A 21,553-nucleotide genomic window follows, 5' to 3' on the forward strand; every position below is an offset into this window, starting at 1 on the left:
TAACGTTTCCTCCGGCCACCACCATGCACAGTGCGGCTGATTAGCTGAGGGCAGGTGCTGAGCGCCGGGCTCCTGAGGAGAGGTTAAAGAGAGGAGTCAACACCTCCCTGTGTGCTGCTGACTGGCTCCCTGCCACCATGTCATCCATCCTGTAGTCTAATCGAGTTATCATATCAACAAATCTCCCATCAGGGGCCCCGTAGCTGACACTCCTAGAAAAGAAACCCAGAGGGGGCCTACAAATTTCTAGCAGCAGGACGCTGGGGAAAGGAGCCTGCCTGCCAGGCAGCAATGAAAAGTACCTGCAGCCTCCGGTCAAGCTCCCCTCTGGGGACGACTCTCACGCTGGGCGCCACGCTGGGGCGTTTATTCGATTAGGCTGCGTGCTATGTGGGCAACTCCATTCTGTAGCCTGTGGCCCACTGAACCACCCACTGGGAAAACTGTTCAAGTTACCATGGGGAGAGAAAGAAAACAGTCTGGGATAAAAAGTATCTAATCGCTTAGAAAACCTACAATATGAAAGGTACGACTTCTGTGTGTCAAAGACTTGCGTTGAGGGCAAGGGTCATAATAATAATAATAATAATAATAATTATCGTTGTTGAGTCCTAAACAATTTAAATCTAATTTATTTACATTTGCGTTATATTTCTTCGCTGTCAAGTCAACTCTCAACCAAAAAAAAAATGGAGGGATTGAATCAAAAGATGGTGGTTTTAAAAACTAGATCACACTCAGAATATATCCCAAAGATTTAGAAATGATACTTTACTTTTTGTAAATTGTAGTGAATTCCTCTCACTTACATCTCACACACATGCACAATATTATGCTTTCACTCTTGCACACAGAAACACTCAGCAGGGGTCAGCGAGAAAATGGGGTAGTTGTGTTGGCCCGAAAGTTGACCTGCCACTCCACTGCTACCTGCTGCTAGGGCACAAAGGAGCCCCTTGGCGAGCTGCATCAGGAAGAAAAGCCAGTCTGAGAATGAGTCAGCTCCAGCTCCACATAGAAGAAGACCCTCGTATATTCCCCCGTGACCACTCTGTCATCTATGAATACTATTTACGCCACGGGAAGTATTTTCTCTAATAGACCCCCCAGTTCCCTCTTCTTCGCCTCGCGCTCTCACCACATTCATAGGGACCCCTCTTGTCTCCTGTGTTCTGCCTGATCCTTTTCTCTCTCTCTTTTCCTTTTTTTTTTACAGGCTAAATCAAGAGATGCTCCCCAAGCATTGCAAATTGATTATGGTGCTGAACATTTATTAGATGATGGCTGGGGGTCTGCATGGGAGATAGAGGGAGCGTGCTGCGGAGGAATGTGGGCTCATCCTCAGGGTCATCATTTTGATCACACACTTTGTCAGTGTCACAGGGGACGACTACTGCACGCCAGTTCAAAGAGTGGCTGTTTGAAAACTAGGACAAACTATAAAGATAACTGAATCATGTCTCATGAGAGTTGAAGTGAATACTTCTGATTTTGGTGATTTTCATGCTTTAACCTCAACTGAAGGATGACACAACTCTCCAAGAATGCATGTGCAGGAGACATTGGCCAAATCATTTGCTATATTATGCAATATATATATATATATATATATATATATATGCCATTAATAACTGTGTAATTTATACCTAGCTGCTAAACCCTTGTTACTGTTACAAGGTATGTATCTTGTATTTTGTAAATTGTGTAACTTGCTGCTGTTAAATACCATCAAACTATGTGCAATATGTGCTTTATGTGCAATATATACTTTATATACATAGCCATCTTTAATAACTGTAATATATACCGGGCTGCTAACTCCTAAGAAATGCTACAGGATTTGATTTGTAGATTTAATCTGTTTTTGATCTGTATTTTTGAAAATTATGTAACTTTTTAATCTTTTTTTAGTATATTGTTTATTATATTATAACTTAGTACTTTTTTTAACGCAAGTAAGATATGCAACACTAAGCTGCCTGTGGCTCTTTCCTGCTGTAACGCTGCAAATTTCCCCTCTGTGGGACTAATAAAGGTATTCTGATTCTGATTCTGATTCTGAATGCATATTTGTAAAAAAGCTTCTATGCTGATAAACACTTCAAAAAATGCTAACTAACTAAGGCACTTTCAACAGATGAATTAAAAGAAAAACATGATTTACATATCTTGATTAGCAAACCAAAACACAATTATGTCACTAAAATATGTCACCATATTGTCAATAGCAAACTGATTAACCAATACAAGGGAAACATCCAGATTATACATGCAAATTAGAAATATTTTACTTTTGGTTAATTTCCTTTTAACAGCAAGGATGAACCAATTGTTTGTTGTTTTTTTCAAGTAAATGACTAATCACAAGGAAATGTTGAATAATGTGCTAGGGAGCAGGTTCTGGTTTTGTCTTCTGAGGTTAAAATATGATGTTTAATCTACAGTGATCTCTCTCTGGAATCCAATGGCAAATGCAAGAGTTCAATACAATAACTGCAACAATCATGAAACATAATGCAACCCAATATAACAGCACTGCAATATAGTACCTTTATGAAGAATATAAAGTTCCCCCTTTCCTAAAAACAAGTCTCAAAAATTATTTGATAGAGCATATAAAATGTCCTTGATAATTGTTTGTGTTTGTTGATTAAATCAACACACACTAACATTTTGATCGTATTGTATTTGACCATTTGTCCCAGAAGGAACTTAATATTCTTGTTATACCCCTTATGAGAAGTGTAATGCATATGTAATAATGTCATCATAGATTGTTTCACCTGATATTTCTTATGACATCTCTATGAGTCTCTGTAGAGAAAATACAGACAGAGAGCAGAGATATTTAGGTCACTTTGTTGTCTGGCGCTTCTGCACTGACACAGATATTAGTCAGTGAAACTGCAATGTAATGCCACTTTAAAGTGTAAGATTCTGCTCCAAACGTTGTTGGGAATATACAGATTAAATCATTGCTTTGTGGCATCAATCAAGGGATTCTGTAAAGTTGACATTTATTTCTATGAATATTTTAACGCCAATTTAGAATAAGCTGCTGACGTAGTTTAACATAAGTGTACACTGTACCTGTGGTCAACCGTGTCTGCATATTCAGGCAAGACTTTTGCATTCCGACAGATAAATATATAGAGAACCAAACATATGGTCACGCTTTCCAATATACAGTAGGCATTTCACAGTAAGAATCGCCACTACTGCGTTCACATTCGCACAAACAGATCTGCTGATAAACAATTCACACACATTTTGGACAGACTTGCTTGTCTGGGCAACAGGGAAAGCAGGTGATCCCTTAACCACTAAACCCTGGATATGTTGCTTTGGGTAATACACATCTCTTATTCTATGCATGACACAAACAGCACCACAACCTCTTCCCCCTGTTACCATCCAGTTTTACAGACAGGGTACCAGAGAGAACGAGTGAGAGATTTTTGGGGTGACCTTTATTGTGGCCGACTTTAATCCTGGCCGCGGCACCTTCCAGTGGGACAAAGGGATTGTGAGCCGCAGGAAGCCAGTCCTCAGTTCTCCCAACGCTCAACACAAAGCTGCTGCCGCCGGGTTATGATTAGAACATCAGTGCGGCCCGCAGAGCTCTCACTGGGAAGGATGCAAGCTGAGACCCACGCCAAGCCAGGGTTCTGCCAGCACTTTGAAGAATAGAGAGCCAGTGAAAGAGAGGGCCACAATGAATACCTAAAAAAACCCATTCAGGCAGACCTTGAGAAGCACAGGTTGACCCAGCAGTCGGTCCTTCTCTGTTCTCCCTGTCCTTCTGTTCCCTTTTTCACCTTGGGCTGAGAATTTGCTGGAGTCTGCAGATTCTTCAGAGACCTCTTAGAAAACAACAAGACAGGGGGCAGGACTTTTACAGAATAGCTTCGTCAAAACTGGCGTGGCCCAGACCTGGCCCAAGATGCTCTCGCTGCTCTGCTAATAGCCTGCATCAGCAAAAAGACAAAAGGAACTCTGCAATTATTAGATTTAAGGGCTGGCTGCAGTGAATGGAGAAGTCCAAATGAAGTCATTGTACGTTGATTGAAGAGTTGGGGGTTAGCTGAGGTTCAGCTCCAGACTAATACCCAGACCTGGAATAATTAACCAGAAACAGCTATTAATCTTGACCAATGACAGTGTCAGAAACAATGAGGACTGACCAATCATTGATGGTGACATCCACTCTAGGCCCTTAGACCTCGGCTCACAGCTGTGGGACCATCCATGACACTGGGAAGGTGGAGCCGTGGTATTTTAGCTACAATATATCAACTTCACTGAGTACAGTGATGGATGAATTGCAGTTCTTTGAGGAAAGTGATTGAGAAACAAATCTCACAAAGCCAGTGGGAAGGGCTTTACTTCTCTACTTTTTGCTGACAATGCAATTTCCTTGTTTTTGTAAAACATGACAATGACAATAATAACATTAATATCCAATTAATCACAGAAACACTAGTCCTTTTGGGCTCAATGTATGCAAAGTATCCATTCTGGGAGAGTTTTTGTTCTCAGAAGAACCCCAAAAAAAAGACTGTTAGGTAACGATGAAATGGACACTGGAGAAAAATAGGTTTGGTTCAGGTGTCTGTGAGCAGTTTTGGTGAAGTTAAAAAATAAAATAGAAAAGATGGGAAATAGAGCAGCAGCCATGCAGGGTGTCAAAACCCACTAGTGTGATATGAAGGAAATGTGCAAATGCAGAAACTCCACACCATCAAAGCTGAGTTTACTCATTCACACATAATTATGAAAACCCTCTATATCCATGCAAATAGCCTACAGCAAGTCAGGGGAAGCCAGCAAAGATAACGTGTTAACTGCAGCACGGATGGAAAACCTTTTCACACATTCAGATCCAAACCGCCTGAATGTGAGGAAACCAGTGTGGTTTCTTTCTCAGTGTATTGCTTTAGGAGAATATGCAAGCTAATAACTTACTCTGTTCAATACCGAAGTCACGAAAAACATCCTTTACATATTATTTTATTTACATTTTAAATCTAGCCTGATTCAAGTGAAAATGTCAAGTTTAACAAAGAAGGCCACAATGCCATACCACACAAGAACATTTATTAGGTTACTTAAGTGTGTTTGGGCCTTGTATAATCAGCATTTTGACGTTAAGTAGGGGAAGTGATCGTAAAAATGTACAGGACTTTTAAAAGTCCAGATACTCATTAAAATTGTACAATTGGCAACACCCCCAGCCCCCCGAGAGGGGAAAGGAAGCAATAGATTTACACTACTAACTTTACTGCAAATTGTGTATGTTCTTAATTTATTTTCAAAAATAAATAAATAGATTTTGAGGAAAAAAAGGTGAACATTACTGTCGCCAAATTCTTATCTACACATTCAGTTGTAGTAGTATTTAAATGAGATATGGCTAGAAATCATAGAGCAATTTTAAACATTTAATTAGACTCTATGTCTTATACTTTTATTTTACTTATTGATTGTTATTTTATATTTTACTTTGTAATGTTTTTTAACAGTATTATTTGTATCTGTTATGTGAGACTCACTGTCAAGGAAATTGTTTTAATAAACGCTCAAAAAAAGGCATATCATGGCTATTATTTAATTTTGATGCTGATAGTGTTTTTTAACAATATGGCAGAAGCTGATAGAGGAGCAGGAGGGGATATGGAGGTATTCTGAGAGACATGAGGGAGGCCATTGAGGGGAGGTCAGGCGGGGTGCTGGTACAGTATGGCAGACCCCTGGCACACACGCCAGCTCCACTTTCCACGCTGCTCACTCTCCTGACGGTGGGATCCCCCGGTGCCCCTGCCCTCCTCCCAGCACCGCTTTGTGTGCCCGCATAATCTCCCAGCAAAGGAGGCGACGCAGGTGGTCCAATCCCAGGGAAGGCTCTCTTTTTCTCCCACCCTCTGCCTGTTCTTGTCTCTCTTCCCTGGCTGCCTGCATCCTCTCCCTCTTCAGTCTCCGGCGTGGCGACACAAAGAGACACCTCCCTGGCAGAGATAAACCTATTTTAGAGATGCAGAGGGGGAACCTGACGCTCCCCGCCTCTCCTCCCCTTGCTCCTTCATCTCTCTCCCTTGCTCTTTCTCCCAGGGAGAGCAGAGCTGGGCTGGGATTCAAGCACCATAAGCGCCTCAGTGGTGTGTGTATTCTTGTGTGTGTGTGTGTGTGTGTGTGTGTGTGTGTGTGTGTGTGTGTGTGTGTGTGTGTGTGTGTGTGTGTGTGTGTGTGTGTGTGTGTGTGTGTGTGTGTGTGTGTGTGTGTATGTATGTTTGTGTGTGTGTGTTGAGGAGGTTCAAAGGGTTCCGCCTCTATAGTTCACCAGTCAACCGGATCCATGGCAGGGGGGTGACAGCAAGGGACACTTCAGTGCAAGTTGCCCAGGTCAGAACAGATACCAACCCTCGACCTGCAGGAGAGTCGCAGGCAGGTGATTCGTGGCATTAAGAGTTAAGTTTGTGATGCTTTCCAGTGAGGAATTTTTTATCACAATTATGAAAATGTAAAACATTATCTTCAAGTAGAATGTCAGTATATGTTCCCAGCAGTCTGGCAGTCCAGCAATTTTTGAAAAATGTATGACCAAATTCATTGCAATGTTCAATGTTTAAAAGTAAATGTACTTTTATTTAGCTTGACTACTCGCAAAAGGAGATGGACATTGTTAGAAACATCTTAATCCGATCTGTTAAATTGGTCATCAGAATATTTTTGTTATATGGCTACAGTACAACATTTACAAAATGACCCTGAACATTTGATGAAAGAGACTAAATCCCTTCTGTAATAAAAGAGTTGTGTCTGTGTGTAAGCCACTTTCACAATTTGCTCCTTGTACCATCACACCTTGTTTCTCCACGTAAAAAAGGCTCACAAGACTCCTCTTTCTGCAGAAAGGGGAAAAAACCACCTCAATCAATGTGTGAGGAGTAATTACCTACTTTAAGATACAAGGACAAAGTCCATATAACTCAGTGGGAAAACACTAACATGCTTTTCTTTTGCCCTGACATCATTGTTATAACTCACACTTCCCCTTCAAACAAATCAGACTTGGAAAATGGTCTGGTATCCCCCCCTGGGGGCTCCCAATCAAGGCATCAAAGACATGACGCAAGGCCAGGAAAAAATGGAAGCCATTATGGCTAATTAGCTGCTGCCCTTTTAAGAAACAGGGACCTGCTTGCTGCCGGGCTCTGAGTGTCTGTCAGAGCAAATGCCACTGACAGCTCCCACGCTACAGAGACAGAGGGAGGGAGAGGAGCGGCGAGGGAGGGAGGGAAAAGAGAGAGAAGCAAGTAAGAGGGAGAGAAAGGGAAAATAGGTAAAGGAAAAAAAGGAGGAAGTGGCAGATTGTGAATTAGCTGGAAAGCATGCATTCAATTTCTTTAAAAAAATGTTTCCTGCAAATAATGAAGTAAGTACGCAGAAGGAATCATTGGGGAGGAGGAGGTGCTGGTTCATTGGAAGATGGAGCAGGAAAGATTGGGGTGGGGTTTGGGTCACAGAGCTACTTGCGATGAAAGGAGCTTCTTCTTTCACTGCCAGGATCCACATGGGCATTCTTCAAGCTCACCCAAGCAGAACTCCGCTACACACACACACACACACACACACACACACACACACACACACACACACACACACACACACACACACACACACACACACACACACACACACACACACACACACACACACACACACACACACACACACACACACACACACACACACACACACACACACACACACACACACACACACACACACACACACACACACACACACACACACACACACACACACACACACCCATAAAATTCATGTCTGGCCTTCAACATCCTCTCTACCCCACCTAACTTTATCACACACCTGAAGGCCTGCCTGCTGCTCGATTACACAGCCCACCCCCCCCACCCCCTCTGCTTGTCTGTCATCATGCTCCTATGGTTACAACAACCCCCCCCCCACACACACACACACACAGAAATGAATAAGGAGCGAACACACAAAAAAACACACTGAAAATCAAACACATACACAGTTAAACACTGCCTGCCCCCCTGGCCGGTAGATCAGCCTGTCTCGGCTTGTATGTAAAGGAATTAGGGAGTAATTACTTCCACTTTAGTTATTCATTTCACTATTGTTCATTTTCTCTATGTTAATTTGAACAGCTCAACAAGCCCCCGACCCAAATACAGTTGCAGCACAAATAGAGCCAAAACTGATAGAGTTTGTCCATACACTTATATTTAATGTTGACATCCATCCATCCATCCATCTTCTCCCGCTTATCCGTGGTCGGGTCGCGGTGGTAGCAGTTCCAGCAGAGAGCCCCAAACTTTCTTTTCCCTGGTCACATCAACCAGCTCTGACTGGGGGATCCCAAGGCGCTCCCAGGCCAGCGAAGAGATATAATCCCTCCACCTTGTCCTAGGTCTACTCCTTGGTCTCTTGGTCTCTCAAAGACATGGTAAGATAATAATACATTTTCTTTGGCGCTTGCAAATTTAAAGAATGTTCTTTTTCCCAATAAACAGAAAAAAAATCTCCCCAGCAAATGTTAAAGCTATGCTGAAACATTACATAAAACTTACAGAAACCTATAAGATAACTTTTTTTTATAGCTATTTATTTTCCTCTGTGTCTTGTATATGGATATATATGCCCAAATTCTACAGCAAACTTTTACTTGAGTATTTGGGCATAATTTGAAGGATTATTTTCTAATCACTATCATCAACAGGTAAAATACAGGACTGTATCCCACAGCGTTATACTCAACATACTAAATGTTTATACAGGAGGTATTCGACTAATTGGACCTGGAATAAATCAGTTTGATGTTGATGATGAAGATAAAGTTTCACTTAACTTCACCTTTTTTAATTTGCATGCCTGCTTTTCAACTACATAACACCAGGTTTGATTGTTAATTAATTTTCTCCGGAGCGCAGACTTAAGATCTCCAGTAACACTTCTAAGAAAAAACACGTATCCAATCTGTCCTTCCCAAAGGAGCGGCGACAGACGATTTCCTGTGCTAGAACCCTTAACCTCTTATTCCCTGCTCCAAGGCCGGTGAGAGACTTTGGGAGGGGTTAAAGGTCTGCATCTTTTCACACATCTTTGCACACATAAAGAGCAAACAAACCTCAGGGTCTTTATCACTGAAATCTAAACCCCTTGGCTGATTTCATGTCTGTGAGTCGAGGCTGGGGGACACAGCAATGACCACCTGTTTCTCCTCGTAGCCGCTTTTGTCATGGGCTTTACATTCTTTCAAACCATTACAGGCCCAGAGCGAAACTTAAGCTTTTGCCAATTTCTCCCTCACTGCCCCATATATGAGAACCTATACAGTCTCCATTCAAAGGCTGCTTATATGTCTCTCTTCGTGTGAGGGAAATTAAAACACAGACAAAACGTTTATCTTGTAGGTTTCTAAAGGTCTAACAGTTTCAGCACGAGTATCACAAGACTCGCTGCCGATGAATGATATTGGGGAGATTTTTTTAAACAAAAGCCTTGATTTACAGGGGGCTCTCTTTTGTGCCTGCCTATTGAAATAAACTCAGTCATGGAAGCATTTATTGAAGGACTTTGGGTTTTTTAACAGGAGACAGTGAAAAGGGCTCCTCATACATACAGATTCCATCAACCAACTATAAAATCTGAGGGGAGAGGAGTCTCATTTATGGGGTAAAATGGTTAAATGTTACTGCTCTGTGGCATTGAGGCAGAGGAGGCAGAGAGGACGCCTCTTTTGTTTGCTGCACGGCTGCAGCAGACAATGATCGAGGCGTGTGGAGCGCAGGAATGTCCTTACTGTAGACACTCTCGGAAGTCGGGTTTGAGTGTGCGTCTGTCTGTCGCTTTGTTCTGGTGTCAGTGTGTGTCCATTTTCACGACAGATAGGACTGTGGGAAAAGTGCCCTTACAAACGCTGTCTATTGTCTACCCTCCATTTATTTGCAGTGTGGTTCATTCCGCTGATAAGTGATGGAGAGAACCGTAGATGAAACAAATTCAATCCAATGCAGCATTGTGACTCGCTTACATGAATCACTTCTGATTAGCCTCAAGCTGGCATGGCCGAGCCGTCAGCAAAACTGCACAATCACACAGGGGCCTCGCCAACATCAGGAGTCCCCGTCCCATTAAAAACCAGTCACTCCTCTGCCTAACTACAGAGGCACACAGAAACCACTGCCAGGCCTCACTGTCACTGTCGTCACATAGTCAGCCATAATGAACTCTGACTATTATTAATACAGGGCCTGAAGCACTCCCAGCTACATCCAAGGGTTCGCCATAAAATATGTTAATCAAATCGGGCCCCTGGGGGCCCCTCAAAGGAAGCTTTAACACAAATTGAATATCACTGATGGCTTTGGAGGAGGGGTCGTTCTCGAAGGGGGGAGGCCCTAACCCTGTTAGTCACACGGGTCAGGGCTCAATGATGCTGCATATTTCCAGTCACTGTCAATTACCTTGATATCGTCTGTGGAGGGTCGCATGCAGCCAGCGCTTCAGCAACTGGTGGCTGGATCTGCTCAGCACGTGGGAAAATCCAAGTAGGTGTGTACATGGTTGTGTGTGAGTGTGAGAGAGATAGAGATTTTGCGATCTTCAGAACAAATCATCAGCCCCTGTCAGCACAGGATGCCACACGCTAGTCACACTAATGCCTATTGGCCAAGTTAAGGAGGAAGTGAACATGCCAGCTTTAGATTAGGGGATCATGTAAATCATCTGATTCCGCAAAACTATGACAGATCTACCGCTCAGTCCTCACAGAGACAGGCTAGGATAGTTCTGAAGAGTCTATGGACAAAATGTATTTTATAAGAAAGTAGCAGACCATAAGGGACAAATTAAGTACGGGACAAATGAAACTGAAATAAAGAGATCTGATATGCAGTTGAATGCCCCTTTCTGGTGGTTATGAAGTAGCTGTGATTCTTGATAGCGGCAGAACCCTATTGTATGTGCATCTTCCTACAATACATACAGCCTATTTATACTTTTGAGAAAAAGTAGTAAGAAATGGTCAAACTTTGTCGTCGTAACAAGTATCTCAAATCAAAGTAAAACAAATGTTCAGCATTGGCTATGAATATTGGCGACGGAAGTAAGACAAGCTCCCTGATAATGTTTCAATAATGTGTCTGACTCAGTCATTTTTTTCATGTATGACTTATCTTATATTCCAGGGATGACGTGCTACTGATTCCCTTACTGTTCAGCTGCTGCTACTGAGGAAAACAAAGACAACAGGAAGCTTTATGTATTGTAGCTGGCCACACACTACAATACCATCAGAAACATCCACCTTCTGAGGTCCCAGTTCCTCTGCCCACTCTTGGTGGCAACTTTACAGCTTCAGGGATAATCACATCGGACTCATATACCACCGAAACAGGGGTCTACATGTCCATGACAAGCTTGCCAGTACCCCAACCTAACACACACAGGGATTTGTTTAATTCATGATGCAAACCGGAACTCAGATAACAGGGTCTGGTGGGAGTGTTGGAGAATACAGTCTACAAAGGTGAAGTTACAGCGACAAATGAGGTGGGAGGCTTTGAAGACACACACGCATAGAAAAACACACTCAGTCTAGAATAAACCCACACTAGTGCTTTGTCAATGTGTTTGGATGAAAGATAGACAAGCAAAGACGCACAAACACATTTACCATCATACATTCTAAGTGACATAAACAAACTCCTCATTGTTGCACACCCTCAAACAATTACACACACATGGCTTTCTTTGTTTCTACAGCGTCTTGTGGTCATATCTCTGCGACCAGCTCCCGCCACTGGCTCCATAAAGGGAAAGAGGATTAACTGCTGGTCCACGTCATAGTTTAGGCTGCTTGTGCGTGGACGGAGCAGAGGGAAGTGGGATAATGCCATTTCATGTCTCAGAGCATCGAAATGATGCAATGTATCTCAGTGGTGAAACATGCAGAAAATAAAACAAACCAAGACAATTAAATGAGAAGGACCAGAAGGATGTTTGGCTGAAATTGAGTAACTGAAAATCTCACAAAGTTGGTTTGAGGTGTGGTGTTTGAATAACAGATTTTTGTAGCTTTTTAAAGTCATTCAACTAAAAAAATCTGCATTTACAGAATAGATATAAGAGAAACAGAATATGTCTTCACAAAAACTGGGGGAGGTTTGTTTGGTTCAATACTTTTCTCACAGAAAATAGACAAATCCTCACATACTGGCCTCTTATCGCTCAGACCCTTCTAAAGTTTAGTGATTGCATCTTGCATAGTTGACACACAGATTTAGGTTTTAAAATGTGCCAGCGTCACTGATCCGGCTAGTTAAAGGTCACCTATTATGCAAATTACACTTTTTCATGTCTTTTACATAAATATGTGTCCCCTCTGTTTAAAGAGTTTATGAAAGTTTCAGGAAAAAAGATTCTCTCTCTTTGTCCTGATCCATTTATATAAAAACCTTTCTGAAAATGAGCGGATCAGATTTTGGCTACTTTATGATGTCATAATGTGTTTTTTGGGTTGTGTAACCATTAGCCAATAACCAACCAACGTAACACCCCCCCACCTTATCACCTGAATCTCCTCCTTGAGCACCATTGTGGGTTTTTTAACCAAATATCTCTCAGAGGGGCATGGGGAGTGGCTCCTTATTTTCATCTAAAGTAACAGACCCAGAATCAGCCCTTTTGAAACAGGGCTGAAACAGAGTGGATGCTACAACGGGTGATCTGTTTGGTATTTTGAGCCAAACACTTCAGAGACATGTTTTGTATATATCTGAGACATATTATATATCGATGAAAATCCGTATAATAGGGGACCTTTAAAGGGATAACACATAAACTGTATTTCAAACTGTGTGCAAGATTGCACATACACACCCAACAGGCAAACACAGCACGGCAAGTTTCTGTGCAGGTTCTCTCCTTCGTGGATGAGTTTCTTCTCTCAGAACAAATAACCCTCATTTCCCATACTGAAGTTTGAGCCATTAAATGAAAGAACACAAACAAAACTGTTTGCAGAGTGAAGACTTAATCCATCTGTTTCTGTACAGACACCTCCCTCCCCTGTATCTCATCCTCCTGTGTGTGGCCAAGTTGAAGTTAGCATTACATCATTAACCCCATCATCATGACTTTACACAACAACAGCCAGTGTGTTGATTCACTGACATCAAACTGGCTAACTCTGTCTCAATGAAAAAGAGCTGGACATCCGGCCCTTTTGATGTATTCAAGGGTCAAACAAGTCTGGTTTCTCCCTTCATCTCAGAGGGGCCCAAGCCTCCGCAAAGGGGCTGTTAAAAGCAGGAAAATAAAACCAGCCACGCGAGGGCAGAGCTCATAGATCATCCGGCCAAACAGCGTGTAAGTTGAGTGTGATAGGGGTGTGTTGCGCTCTCCTGCTGGACTTCACAAGTCTCCCCAGGCCAAGGTAATTGATCCCAGCCTCGCTTGCATGTGCAAATAGACACAATCCCCACACAAAATGATGTAGTGTCAAAGTAGTGGCTTCTTAGCTGCAAGCTTGCTCACACATTCCTTGAGACATACATATTGAAGATGAACTCATGAGCAGGTACCTACGTGACTCTGTCTTTATCTCTTTTACACACAGCCAAAAATACACACACTTACAGCAGCACTGTATGTAAGATAAGATAAGATGGACATTTATTGAGGTGTATCTTAACTTAAAATCTTTTTCAACATCCTGCAATATGAAAACACATATGGAAACATAACCAGATTCAGACTGCATAGCATTATTGTATGCACAAGAAAAGATCATCATGACAACACTGTAAACTGTAGCTGACCTCTGACCTTCTTATGGAGACAGGCAAGAGAAACCATCCTTTTTGGTGACCTTAGTATTATTATTTTCCAGTGAAAAACATGTACAACAGTGATGTTACTCTGCCATTGGATGAATATCTTCATATAATTTAGTTAAGCAGAGTCCATGACTACAATAAGGTTATAACAAATATATGTTAAAGAATACTCAATAACCAATCAATATGAAAACAGCATGTTCGAATGCCATAGAAAATGAGCCAAGATTACAACACTCCACCAATGTTTAACCTTCTGAGCACACGTTGAATAATTCACCAGAAATAATAAATAAATAATGTAGTAATTTACATTAAACATAGTTAATGTTTATTCTAATCTTTCCAGTGTTTTTTCTTGGGAAAACTCTCAGGGGAGCCTTATCCTCAATTTGGGAAACTTGGACTTGACTGATAAAAGCAAGAGGCTCAGAAGTGCCTCATGAAGGACGTCTTTGTGTGATATCAAAACCAACCAAACTGTCACCGTTGGCAGTTGTTTGGACGTTGGTGTGGTGGGAACTTGTTTGCCTGGTGTATTTGTTTGTTGTGATGGTCTCTCAGGGGGTAAACCCTCCCACTCAATTGGCCTTGGGTTCCAGAGTAGCTGGAGGACAGGTCCTACAATGGCGCAGTGTGATGGGGTCATCACTGTCACAGCCCAGAGTTTGGGGGATGTGCCAACTTTATAACTGACGGCATCATATGGTTGCCATGTCCTGCTCTCCTCAAGTCACCATCCACCAACACCTCTCAAAAACATGTTTACGAACCAAAACTGGGAGGATGGGCTATAGGGATGAAAAAAGACTACTTCTAAAGGCTGGAGAATATAAAAGAAACCATCATCCAGCATCACAGGACCACCTTTGCTAGAGCTCTTGTTTTGAGTGTGTGTCAGAGGCTGTGCTGGTGAGAAACACTGTGGATTTACATAGCAGTCTGCGACTTCAAACAAGGTGGCTGACATTTGAATGGGCTGGTGGTGGGAGCCTCTGGTGGGGTTTTTGTTGCCATGCAGGGTGAGCCAAGGAAAATGGGCACGCACACTGCTGGGATTTGTGTGTAGACAGCTTGTCCTGTTTACTGGGCCCACAGGTTACCATAGGAGCCCCGCACAAACTGAGTGTGTGAGAGACAAAGAAAGAGTGTGAGAGAGAAAGATAGGAAGACTGAAGCATAAGCGGGGTACACCATGCGGTGTATGATGTGTCCTGAGTCACTAGGGAGAGAGGGAAGAAAAACTCTGATGAGTAATATACTAATAGTGGAGGTTGGGTCCAACCTAGGTGCCCTTTTGCAAGCAAGGACACATCATTTCAAGCCGCCTGACTCCAGTAGCTTGTATAGAAAATTGAGCCAAAGTAGTAAAAGGCTGTTTGTTAGCTTCATGTAAATGCACATGTCTGCATTTTATCACCATGAAACAACAATCATCTTCTATAAAAAAAAGTACGAATTGAACTGTGAAATTCCGCTTTTCTCAAAAGAGCTACCTTATGGTGTTACATTTAAGAGCTGGTCTGCAGCTACAGGCTTATGAGAACACATAGTGAGAAAATAATATGTTAAGATATACAGTACATACATGTTTAGCACTACTCCTTTGTCCTCAATTATTTTCTGAAAATGTTTCCCACTCTGTACTTTTCTGCATTTTTCCCTCTGTAAAACATTGAATTCCTTTAGCTCTTCCCCACTGTGGAAAACCTTTAAGTTAAACAATTAGAGGAGGACAAATTACTTTTTGGTTAAACTACAACCCCATTTCCAAACTGATTGTTTTACAAGGGATATATTAAACAGATTACTTCATTTAAGTGGTAAAATGCCAACAATATTATAAACTCTACTCTACACAGCTGTGGAGACATTGGTATAGTTGTCTCTTTTGTAGGACACTGATTTAAATTATTATTAAACTATGAATTTTTTTTATGCTGTGTATGTAATTTATTATATGTAATGCCTTTTCTTTTATCTATGTAATGTCTTGTCTTTTATCTGGACCCTGAGTCTGTAATGAAGTTTTCATTCATTCATTCTACATAAGGTGTTATGTACCTGAGCCAATGTACAGAATAATGTGCACATAGAGCCATTTGCAAAGAAAATGTCTGGCCTTCACTCTGTAATTAGTTGATCTCAACATGCCACACTAATGCAGAACAATGATTAAACAAAGATCCTAAAATACGCCTTGACAGCTGTAGCGAAAGTTGTGATCACGTCCAACCATAACAGTGTCAACCTCAGGAGGAATAAATGTTAGTTCAGCACACAGGGAACCAAAGGGAAAAACCCTTTACTCCTGACAAGGAACACCTGTCTGAGTGAGTGCATGCTCTGGAATGAATGTAAGCCTGTGGGACAGAGGGAGGGAAGCATGTGAGTGAGTGTGTACGTGTGTCTGTCTGTGTACAAAACCTGCACAAATACCCAGTCAGGGTCAAACATGAGTCTAACGTAAACTTGGTCTAAGTTTCCATTGTATTGTATGCTTGGATCAGGATTCAGACCGCATATACACACTGATCCACTTCCGCCCACACAGATCCAGCACTTCTCTCTCCCCTCCCACAACTCTCCCTCTCCCTGGCTGGCTGACTCTCCATGCTGCCTGGCTCGGTGGCGGTTGCCCATGTCTATCAGTCTATTTCCAGGCTCAGGGCCCAGCGCCGAGGCAGGCAGTCAGTCAGGCGGTGTGGTGGAGGGCAGAGGGGTTGATGCGTGTGTCAGAGAGGCGCTCTCCCACATTCCCCCGGCGGCTGGCAGCAGGCCGGGCCTGCGGAGGGGGGTTCGCCTCTTTCTCACGACCTCTCAGGTTCCTGCGCTCATCTGGGAGCTATTCATTTCCTGCCAGAAAACAGCCTTCCCCTGCAACTGCAGGAGGAGGGAGGGGTGCGAGGGGTGCAAGGGGATGGGGGGGAGGGAGAGGAGTTTGGCTTCAAAATGAGTCCAGGGCTTGGTACAGCAAGCCCTGGGCTTAAATCATAAAGCTCTTGCTTGTCTGGGCTGCAATCAAAGACAGCCCCAGTGACGGGGCGAGAGAGAGAGGAAGAGAGAGAGAGAAAGAGGAACCATGAGAGAGAGAGAGGGACAGAGCCGAGCATATGGTAGCACTTAGGGAGCCAAGGAGGAAGCAGAGGGGCTTTTTTTCCCTCCTCTCGCTCTCTGCATGCACGCGGAGTGTGGGAAAAGTTAATGGACACGCATGGCAGCTAACCCCCCGGTCGTGTTGTGACATGTGTGCGGTCATTCCGGCAGCTCGGCCACTGCACTGGGTAATTGGAGAGGCTCGTAAAGCTGTTCTCCAGAGGGAAGAGACCACTGAAGATGTTGGTGGGGGGACGAAACAGGGGGAAAGGCTGTGAGGTAGGGTGGGAGGGCTCAGCAGCTGGGTGTTGTCCAGGTCACACCACGTGCCTCCCAGACGTCCCGCGTCCAGCTGTGGCCCCGTGACTCAGGGCAGGAAGCTCGACACTGGTCCGAGCACAGCTGGAATGCTGTGGGAACGTTTTGTATATCTGTGTGTTTGTGTGAAGAAGCTTTGGCTCACAGGAGGCTGACTGTTATCCCGTGTGGTGGGCCTTTCCTTGAACCCCCCGCCCCCCCACTTAACTCGCGACTACCTCACCCATCATGCCCTTTGGCCAGGCATGTCCTCACCCAGCACTCTGCACAAACACACACACACACGACGTATGCACGCACAGGCACAAGCACACACATGGCTTCAATCAAACATGGATGCATGGCCCCCCGTAAAAAGGTGTGATGGAAATTCAAAATGATGGCACTTATCCACACTTTGTGCCTCTTAGCGCACTGATAATTGCAAACACCTGCACCCCCTCCCCACACACACCCCCTTCAAAGAAGGGCCACACTCGGGTAGCTGGAGGGGGCACACACACCTGGGCAGAGCAGAGCGCTACCACATGGCTCAGTGGCGAGGTGTTTAACATGTCCTTCTGCTGTCAACCCCCCCCCCCCTCATCCCCTGGCATGGAGGAACTCCCTGAGCTCTGATTAAAGACACAGCCGGAGGCTCCTCTCCGCTCCATACTGTCAGGAGATTAATGCTGTTGGCATTATAAAGTTGACTGAACAGCAGAAATCTCATAATGATGTCGTCTAGCCTTTTTAAGCTTCATCACTTCAAATTGATGGTGGATTGTTAGTTTAATAAGTAACTTCCGATTTGGACTCTTTTGAGTGGAAAGAACCAGTTCATCATTTGCAATGATAATATAGCCACTCATCTTTATGTCATAATGAATAGTTTTAAAACATGCAAACGAAAGATTCAAAGGACATGTTTTCATCCTATCCAGCTGCTCTGACAAGCTCATGTAACTCAAAGATGAAACCTCAAGCCTCTCCATAAAAAGTTCTAGTGTCCTGACTTATAGAATAATAATCAGCTGATTTTCCTATTCTATAAAAATATCTTAAATTTGCAAAAATCATTGATCTTCTTTTTCTTAAATCATCCACAACAGCCATTCATGCTCCACTCATTGAGCTAACCAACACCAATCATACTGCAGTGCACCTCTTCGCTGCTAGATGGCGTAAGTGACCTCTGCAAGACTCCAAAGTTTCCACAAGGAGGTGAAACTGCTGCATTATAACTGTGAGAAACAGGTCGAACTCCTTTGACTGGTAAATGACAGAGGCACAGTATCCTGTCTGACTAACTTATTTAGATAAAATAATTACAATCAGCCAGCAATTTACTGACAGTCTGGTTGAGTGAGACTTATAGTGAGCTTGATCAGTGTTTTTGCTCACTTTAGAAAGATGCACACCTCTGCATAAATAACAGATAAACACTTTTTTGGCAGATATTGATCTGTAAACATTACTGCAAGGCAGTCTTTCACACCTGCCTGTTATTCCATTCTTATATTTGCACAATGCAGCCTTATAATAAAGTTGACCTTAAATTCTGCCTATTTCTGATTATGTGTGTTAAAAGATTAGTTTAATTACACTTGTTGATTTCCTGTGTTATAGCCTACTCAAAAGCTATTTTACATAAAAGAAGGATAACTAAATTAAAAGTTTGGATGTATTATTTTACTCATTTTTGCTTTTACACACAGACAAGTTTACTATGCAAAAGTTTAAGTACCAAAACTATAGTAGCATACTGCATTAGCAGGCGGAACATTTAAAATCCTTAGCTCTACGCATTGATAAGGAGATCAGGTTTAGTTTTCCCAACAAACAACTCAAGCACTTGTTTTTCATATCTTTACCAATTTATTTGTCTTCCAAAACGAAGAACATTATAAGAGCATTGAACATCTTTGGCATCACACAGTAAAAAAAGACAACTCAAATATATATATAAAAAATGCAGTGAACGGACTTCCACAATACAATTCTCATTTCAATATGAACTTTACTCCCTTGTTAGCTTTACAAATATAGTGCATACTCTTTCCATTTAACGAGAAAAAAAAATCAAAACAACTTTCTAACATTCAACAAAGAGAGAACTATTAAGTGTCATTTTAGAGTCTTTTTTGTCCTTTCCACTTTTCACCAGGGTCGCCACACTGAATCCGTGTTGCCCGACGGGACTCCGGGGGACACCGCAGCTGGGACGGGGACCGGCGTGCCGACGTTGTTTGCGTACACGGGGATGACAGGGCCGTTTGGCGCAAAAGCCGCATTAGGTATGAGGAATGCAAACTGTCCATCGTTGGCAGGCACGATCTGGAAACCGCCGTACACTTTAGTGGCGTCTGGTGATAAATTGCCCGGCGAGGAGCCTCCTTTACAGGACACCGTGTTCATGGGCAGGATTTGCTGGGGAGAGTTGGGGATCTGCACCATGGACTGGCCAAAAGAGGGGTGGGTTTGTCCGCCCGTGGGGGGGAGTTGGTGTTGGTGCTGCTGATGCTGGCTGGGGTAGTTCATCGCGTTGATCTGGCCCATGCAGCTGCCTAAGTGACCGAGGAGCCGCGTCCTGACCTCGGTGTTGACACCTTCGCAGGTGGACAGGAACCGAGTGACTTCATTCGTGCACTCGCTGAAACCGGCACGATATTTTCCCAAAACAGTGGGGTCGGTGTTGAGGGCAGCTGCAGAGAAAACACGGATATATTTAAGTAAAGATACGCACACGTTGTATTTTGCTCTAAAATGTTGACTGATGTTTTGAAGCAAGATTGTTGTCTGGTACAGAATGAGACCGATTAGTCCGGGAAATACGACTTACCGGTCATCTGAGCTCTCTGGAGGTTCCGGAGATGCTTCACAGTCATCTCCAGGATGTCCGCCTTCTCCAGTTTAGAGTGTCTGGAGCTCTGAGGGGATGGAAAACACACATGGTTAGGATTACGCTCTCACTTTCTCACCGTTTGTCAGTGGCAGTTTTGAAATCTAATAATAACCAGGACGCTAAGAGAGTACTTACATCTTTTTTGAGCGCATCCAGGATGAGAGTTTTCAGCTGCCCCAAGCTCTCGTTGATTCTGGCTCTTCTCCTCTTTTCCATAATTGGCTTGGATGACTAAAGATACAAAAGAAATTACATTATAGATTAGTTGTCTTGTTCTGGATTCGTGCGTAAAAGTGAAATCCTCACATTGGATGAGGACCGAAATGGTGTCTAAAATGAAATGTTTCACGCTTTTTGTTTCATGAAACAGAAGGAGAAATGCTTTTAAATAAAGCTCTGTACCAACCTTTCTGTGTTCGGAGGCTGTCTTCGGTTTATCGGGAGTTGTATTCATGCTGGCCGGGGTTGCTGCGACCGGAGAGGATGAGTTTTTTTCAATCATATCGGCAGGCATTTCCTTATCGGAAATATCCCACAAAACCACAGCAAATTACGATCCACTGGTGTAGGAATAAGCGATGAATATGCTCAGTTTGCAATATTCAAAAGTCGCCTCTCCCGCAAAAAATCCTGAGATATGTATCAAGTTAAATCCGTGCGAGCGATGCGCAGCCACCAACTATCACGAGCGGATGCAGAGTCTGTCTGTTGGGCTCTCTGCGTGTGGCTTGTATTTATATCTCGCACTGCACGCGAACGGCTCGTGTGAAACTTCCCAAACTTTCTTTCCCACAGTAACTTTCCACCAATCAGGGCGAGGGACACGCGGCCCAAGGGAGGACGGCTCGTGGTCGGCGCCCTCCTATTGGTTGTTTGGCCGCTGGAGCTGGCGGCCAATGGCGCGAGGCCCGGGTTCAGGGCACAGCCGGGGAAACTTCAGTCTTCAATCATCGTACCGTTTACATATTAACAGTGGAGCCGCTGACTGGGCACCGCCACCAGGAGCGGGCACGGGGCCCTTTTATCTCCCAGATAAGCGATAAGAGCAGGAATATAATAAAAGGATTATAAGTGCAATACACGCTGCAAATCTACTTTCAACACCAATCATATAATAATAAAAATAATAATCATAATAATTACTCTCCAAACCAATTTATAGGCGATTCGGTCTTCAGCCGATTATAATTAGATTATTCCCCTACATACAAAGTATTACACAAACTTTTGTACGAAGAAGATTATTTATTTGTAACACTAATAGTAGGCCTAAATGAAAAACGGAAAGTAAAACTTCTGTACCGTTTAAAAACCACCAGTGGGAAGTGGTAGGCAATCATGCAATCAGAGTTTCAGTCATGTGGCA

At 43.2% G+C, this 21,553-nt stretch overlaps 1 protein-coding gene across 1 annotated transcript; it reads right to left on the reverse strand.

Moving 5' to 3' along the window:
* Positions 1–19,137: 19,137 nt before the first annotated feature.
* her6 (hairy-related 6) lies at positions 19,138–20,840 on the reverse strand. Its single transcript, XM_079680561.1, has 4 exons — positions 20,594–20,840; positions 20,323–20,418; positions 20,125–20,212; positions 19,138–19,987 (listed from the first exon to the last, which is right to left on the reverse strand). Exons 1-4 carry the CDS (start codon positions 20,699–20,701, stop codon positions 19,443–19,445), a joined length of 837 nt encoding a protein of 278 aa, XP_079536687.1. The 5' UTR covers positions 20,702–20,840; the 3' UTR covers positions 19,138–19,442.
* Between the last annotated feature and the right edge of the window lie 713 nt (positions 20,841–21,553).

This window comes from Notothenia rossii, assembly GCF_949606895.1.
Source record: "Notothenia rossii genome assembly, chromosome: 1".
Taxonomy (NCBI): Eukaryota; Metazoa; Chordata; class Actinopteri; order Perciformes; family Nototheniidae; genus Notothenia; species Notothenia rossii.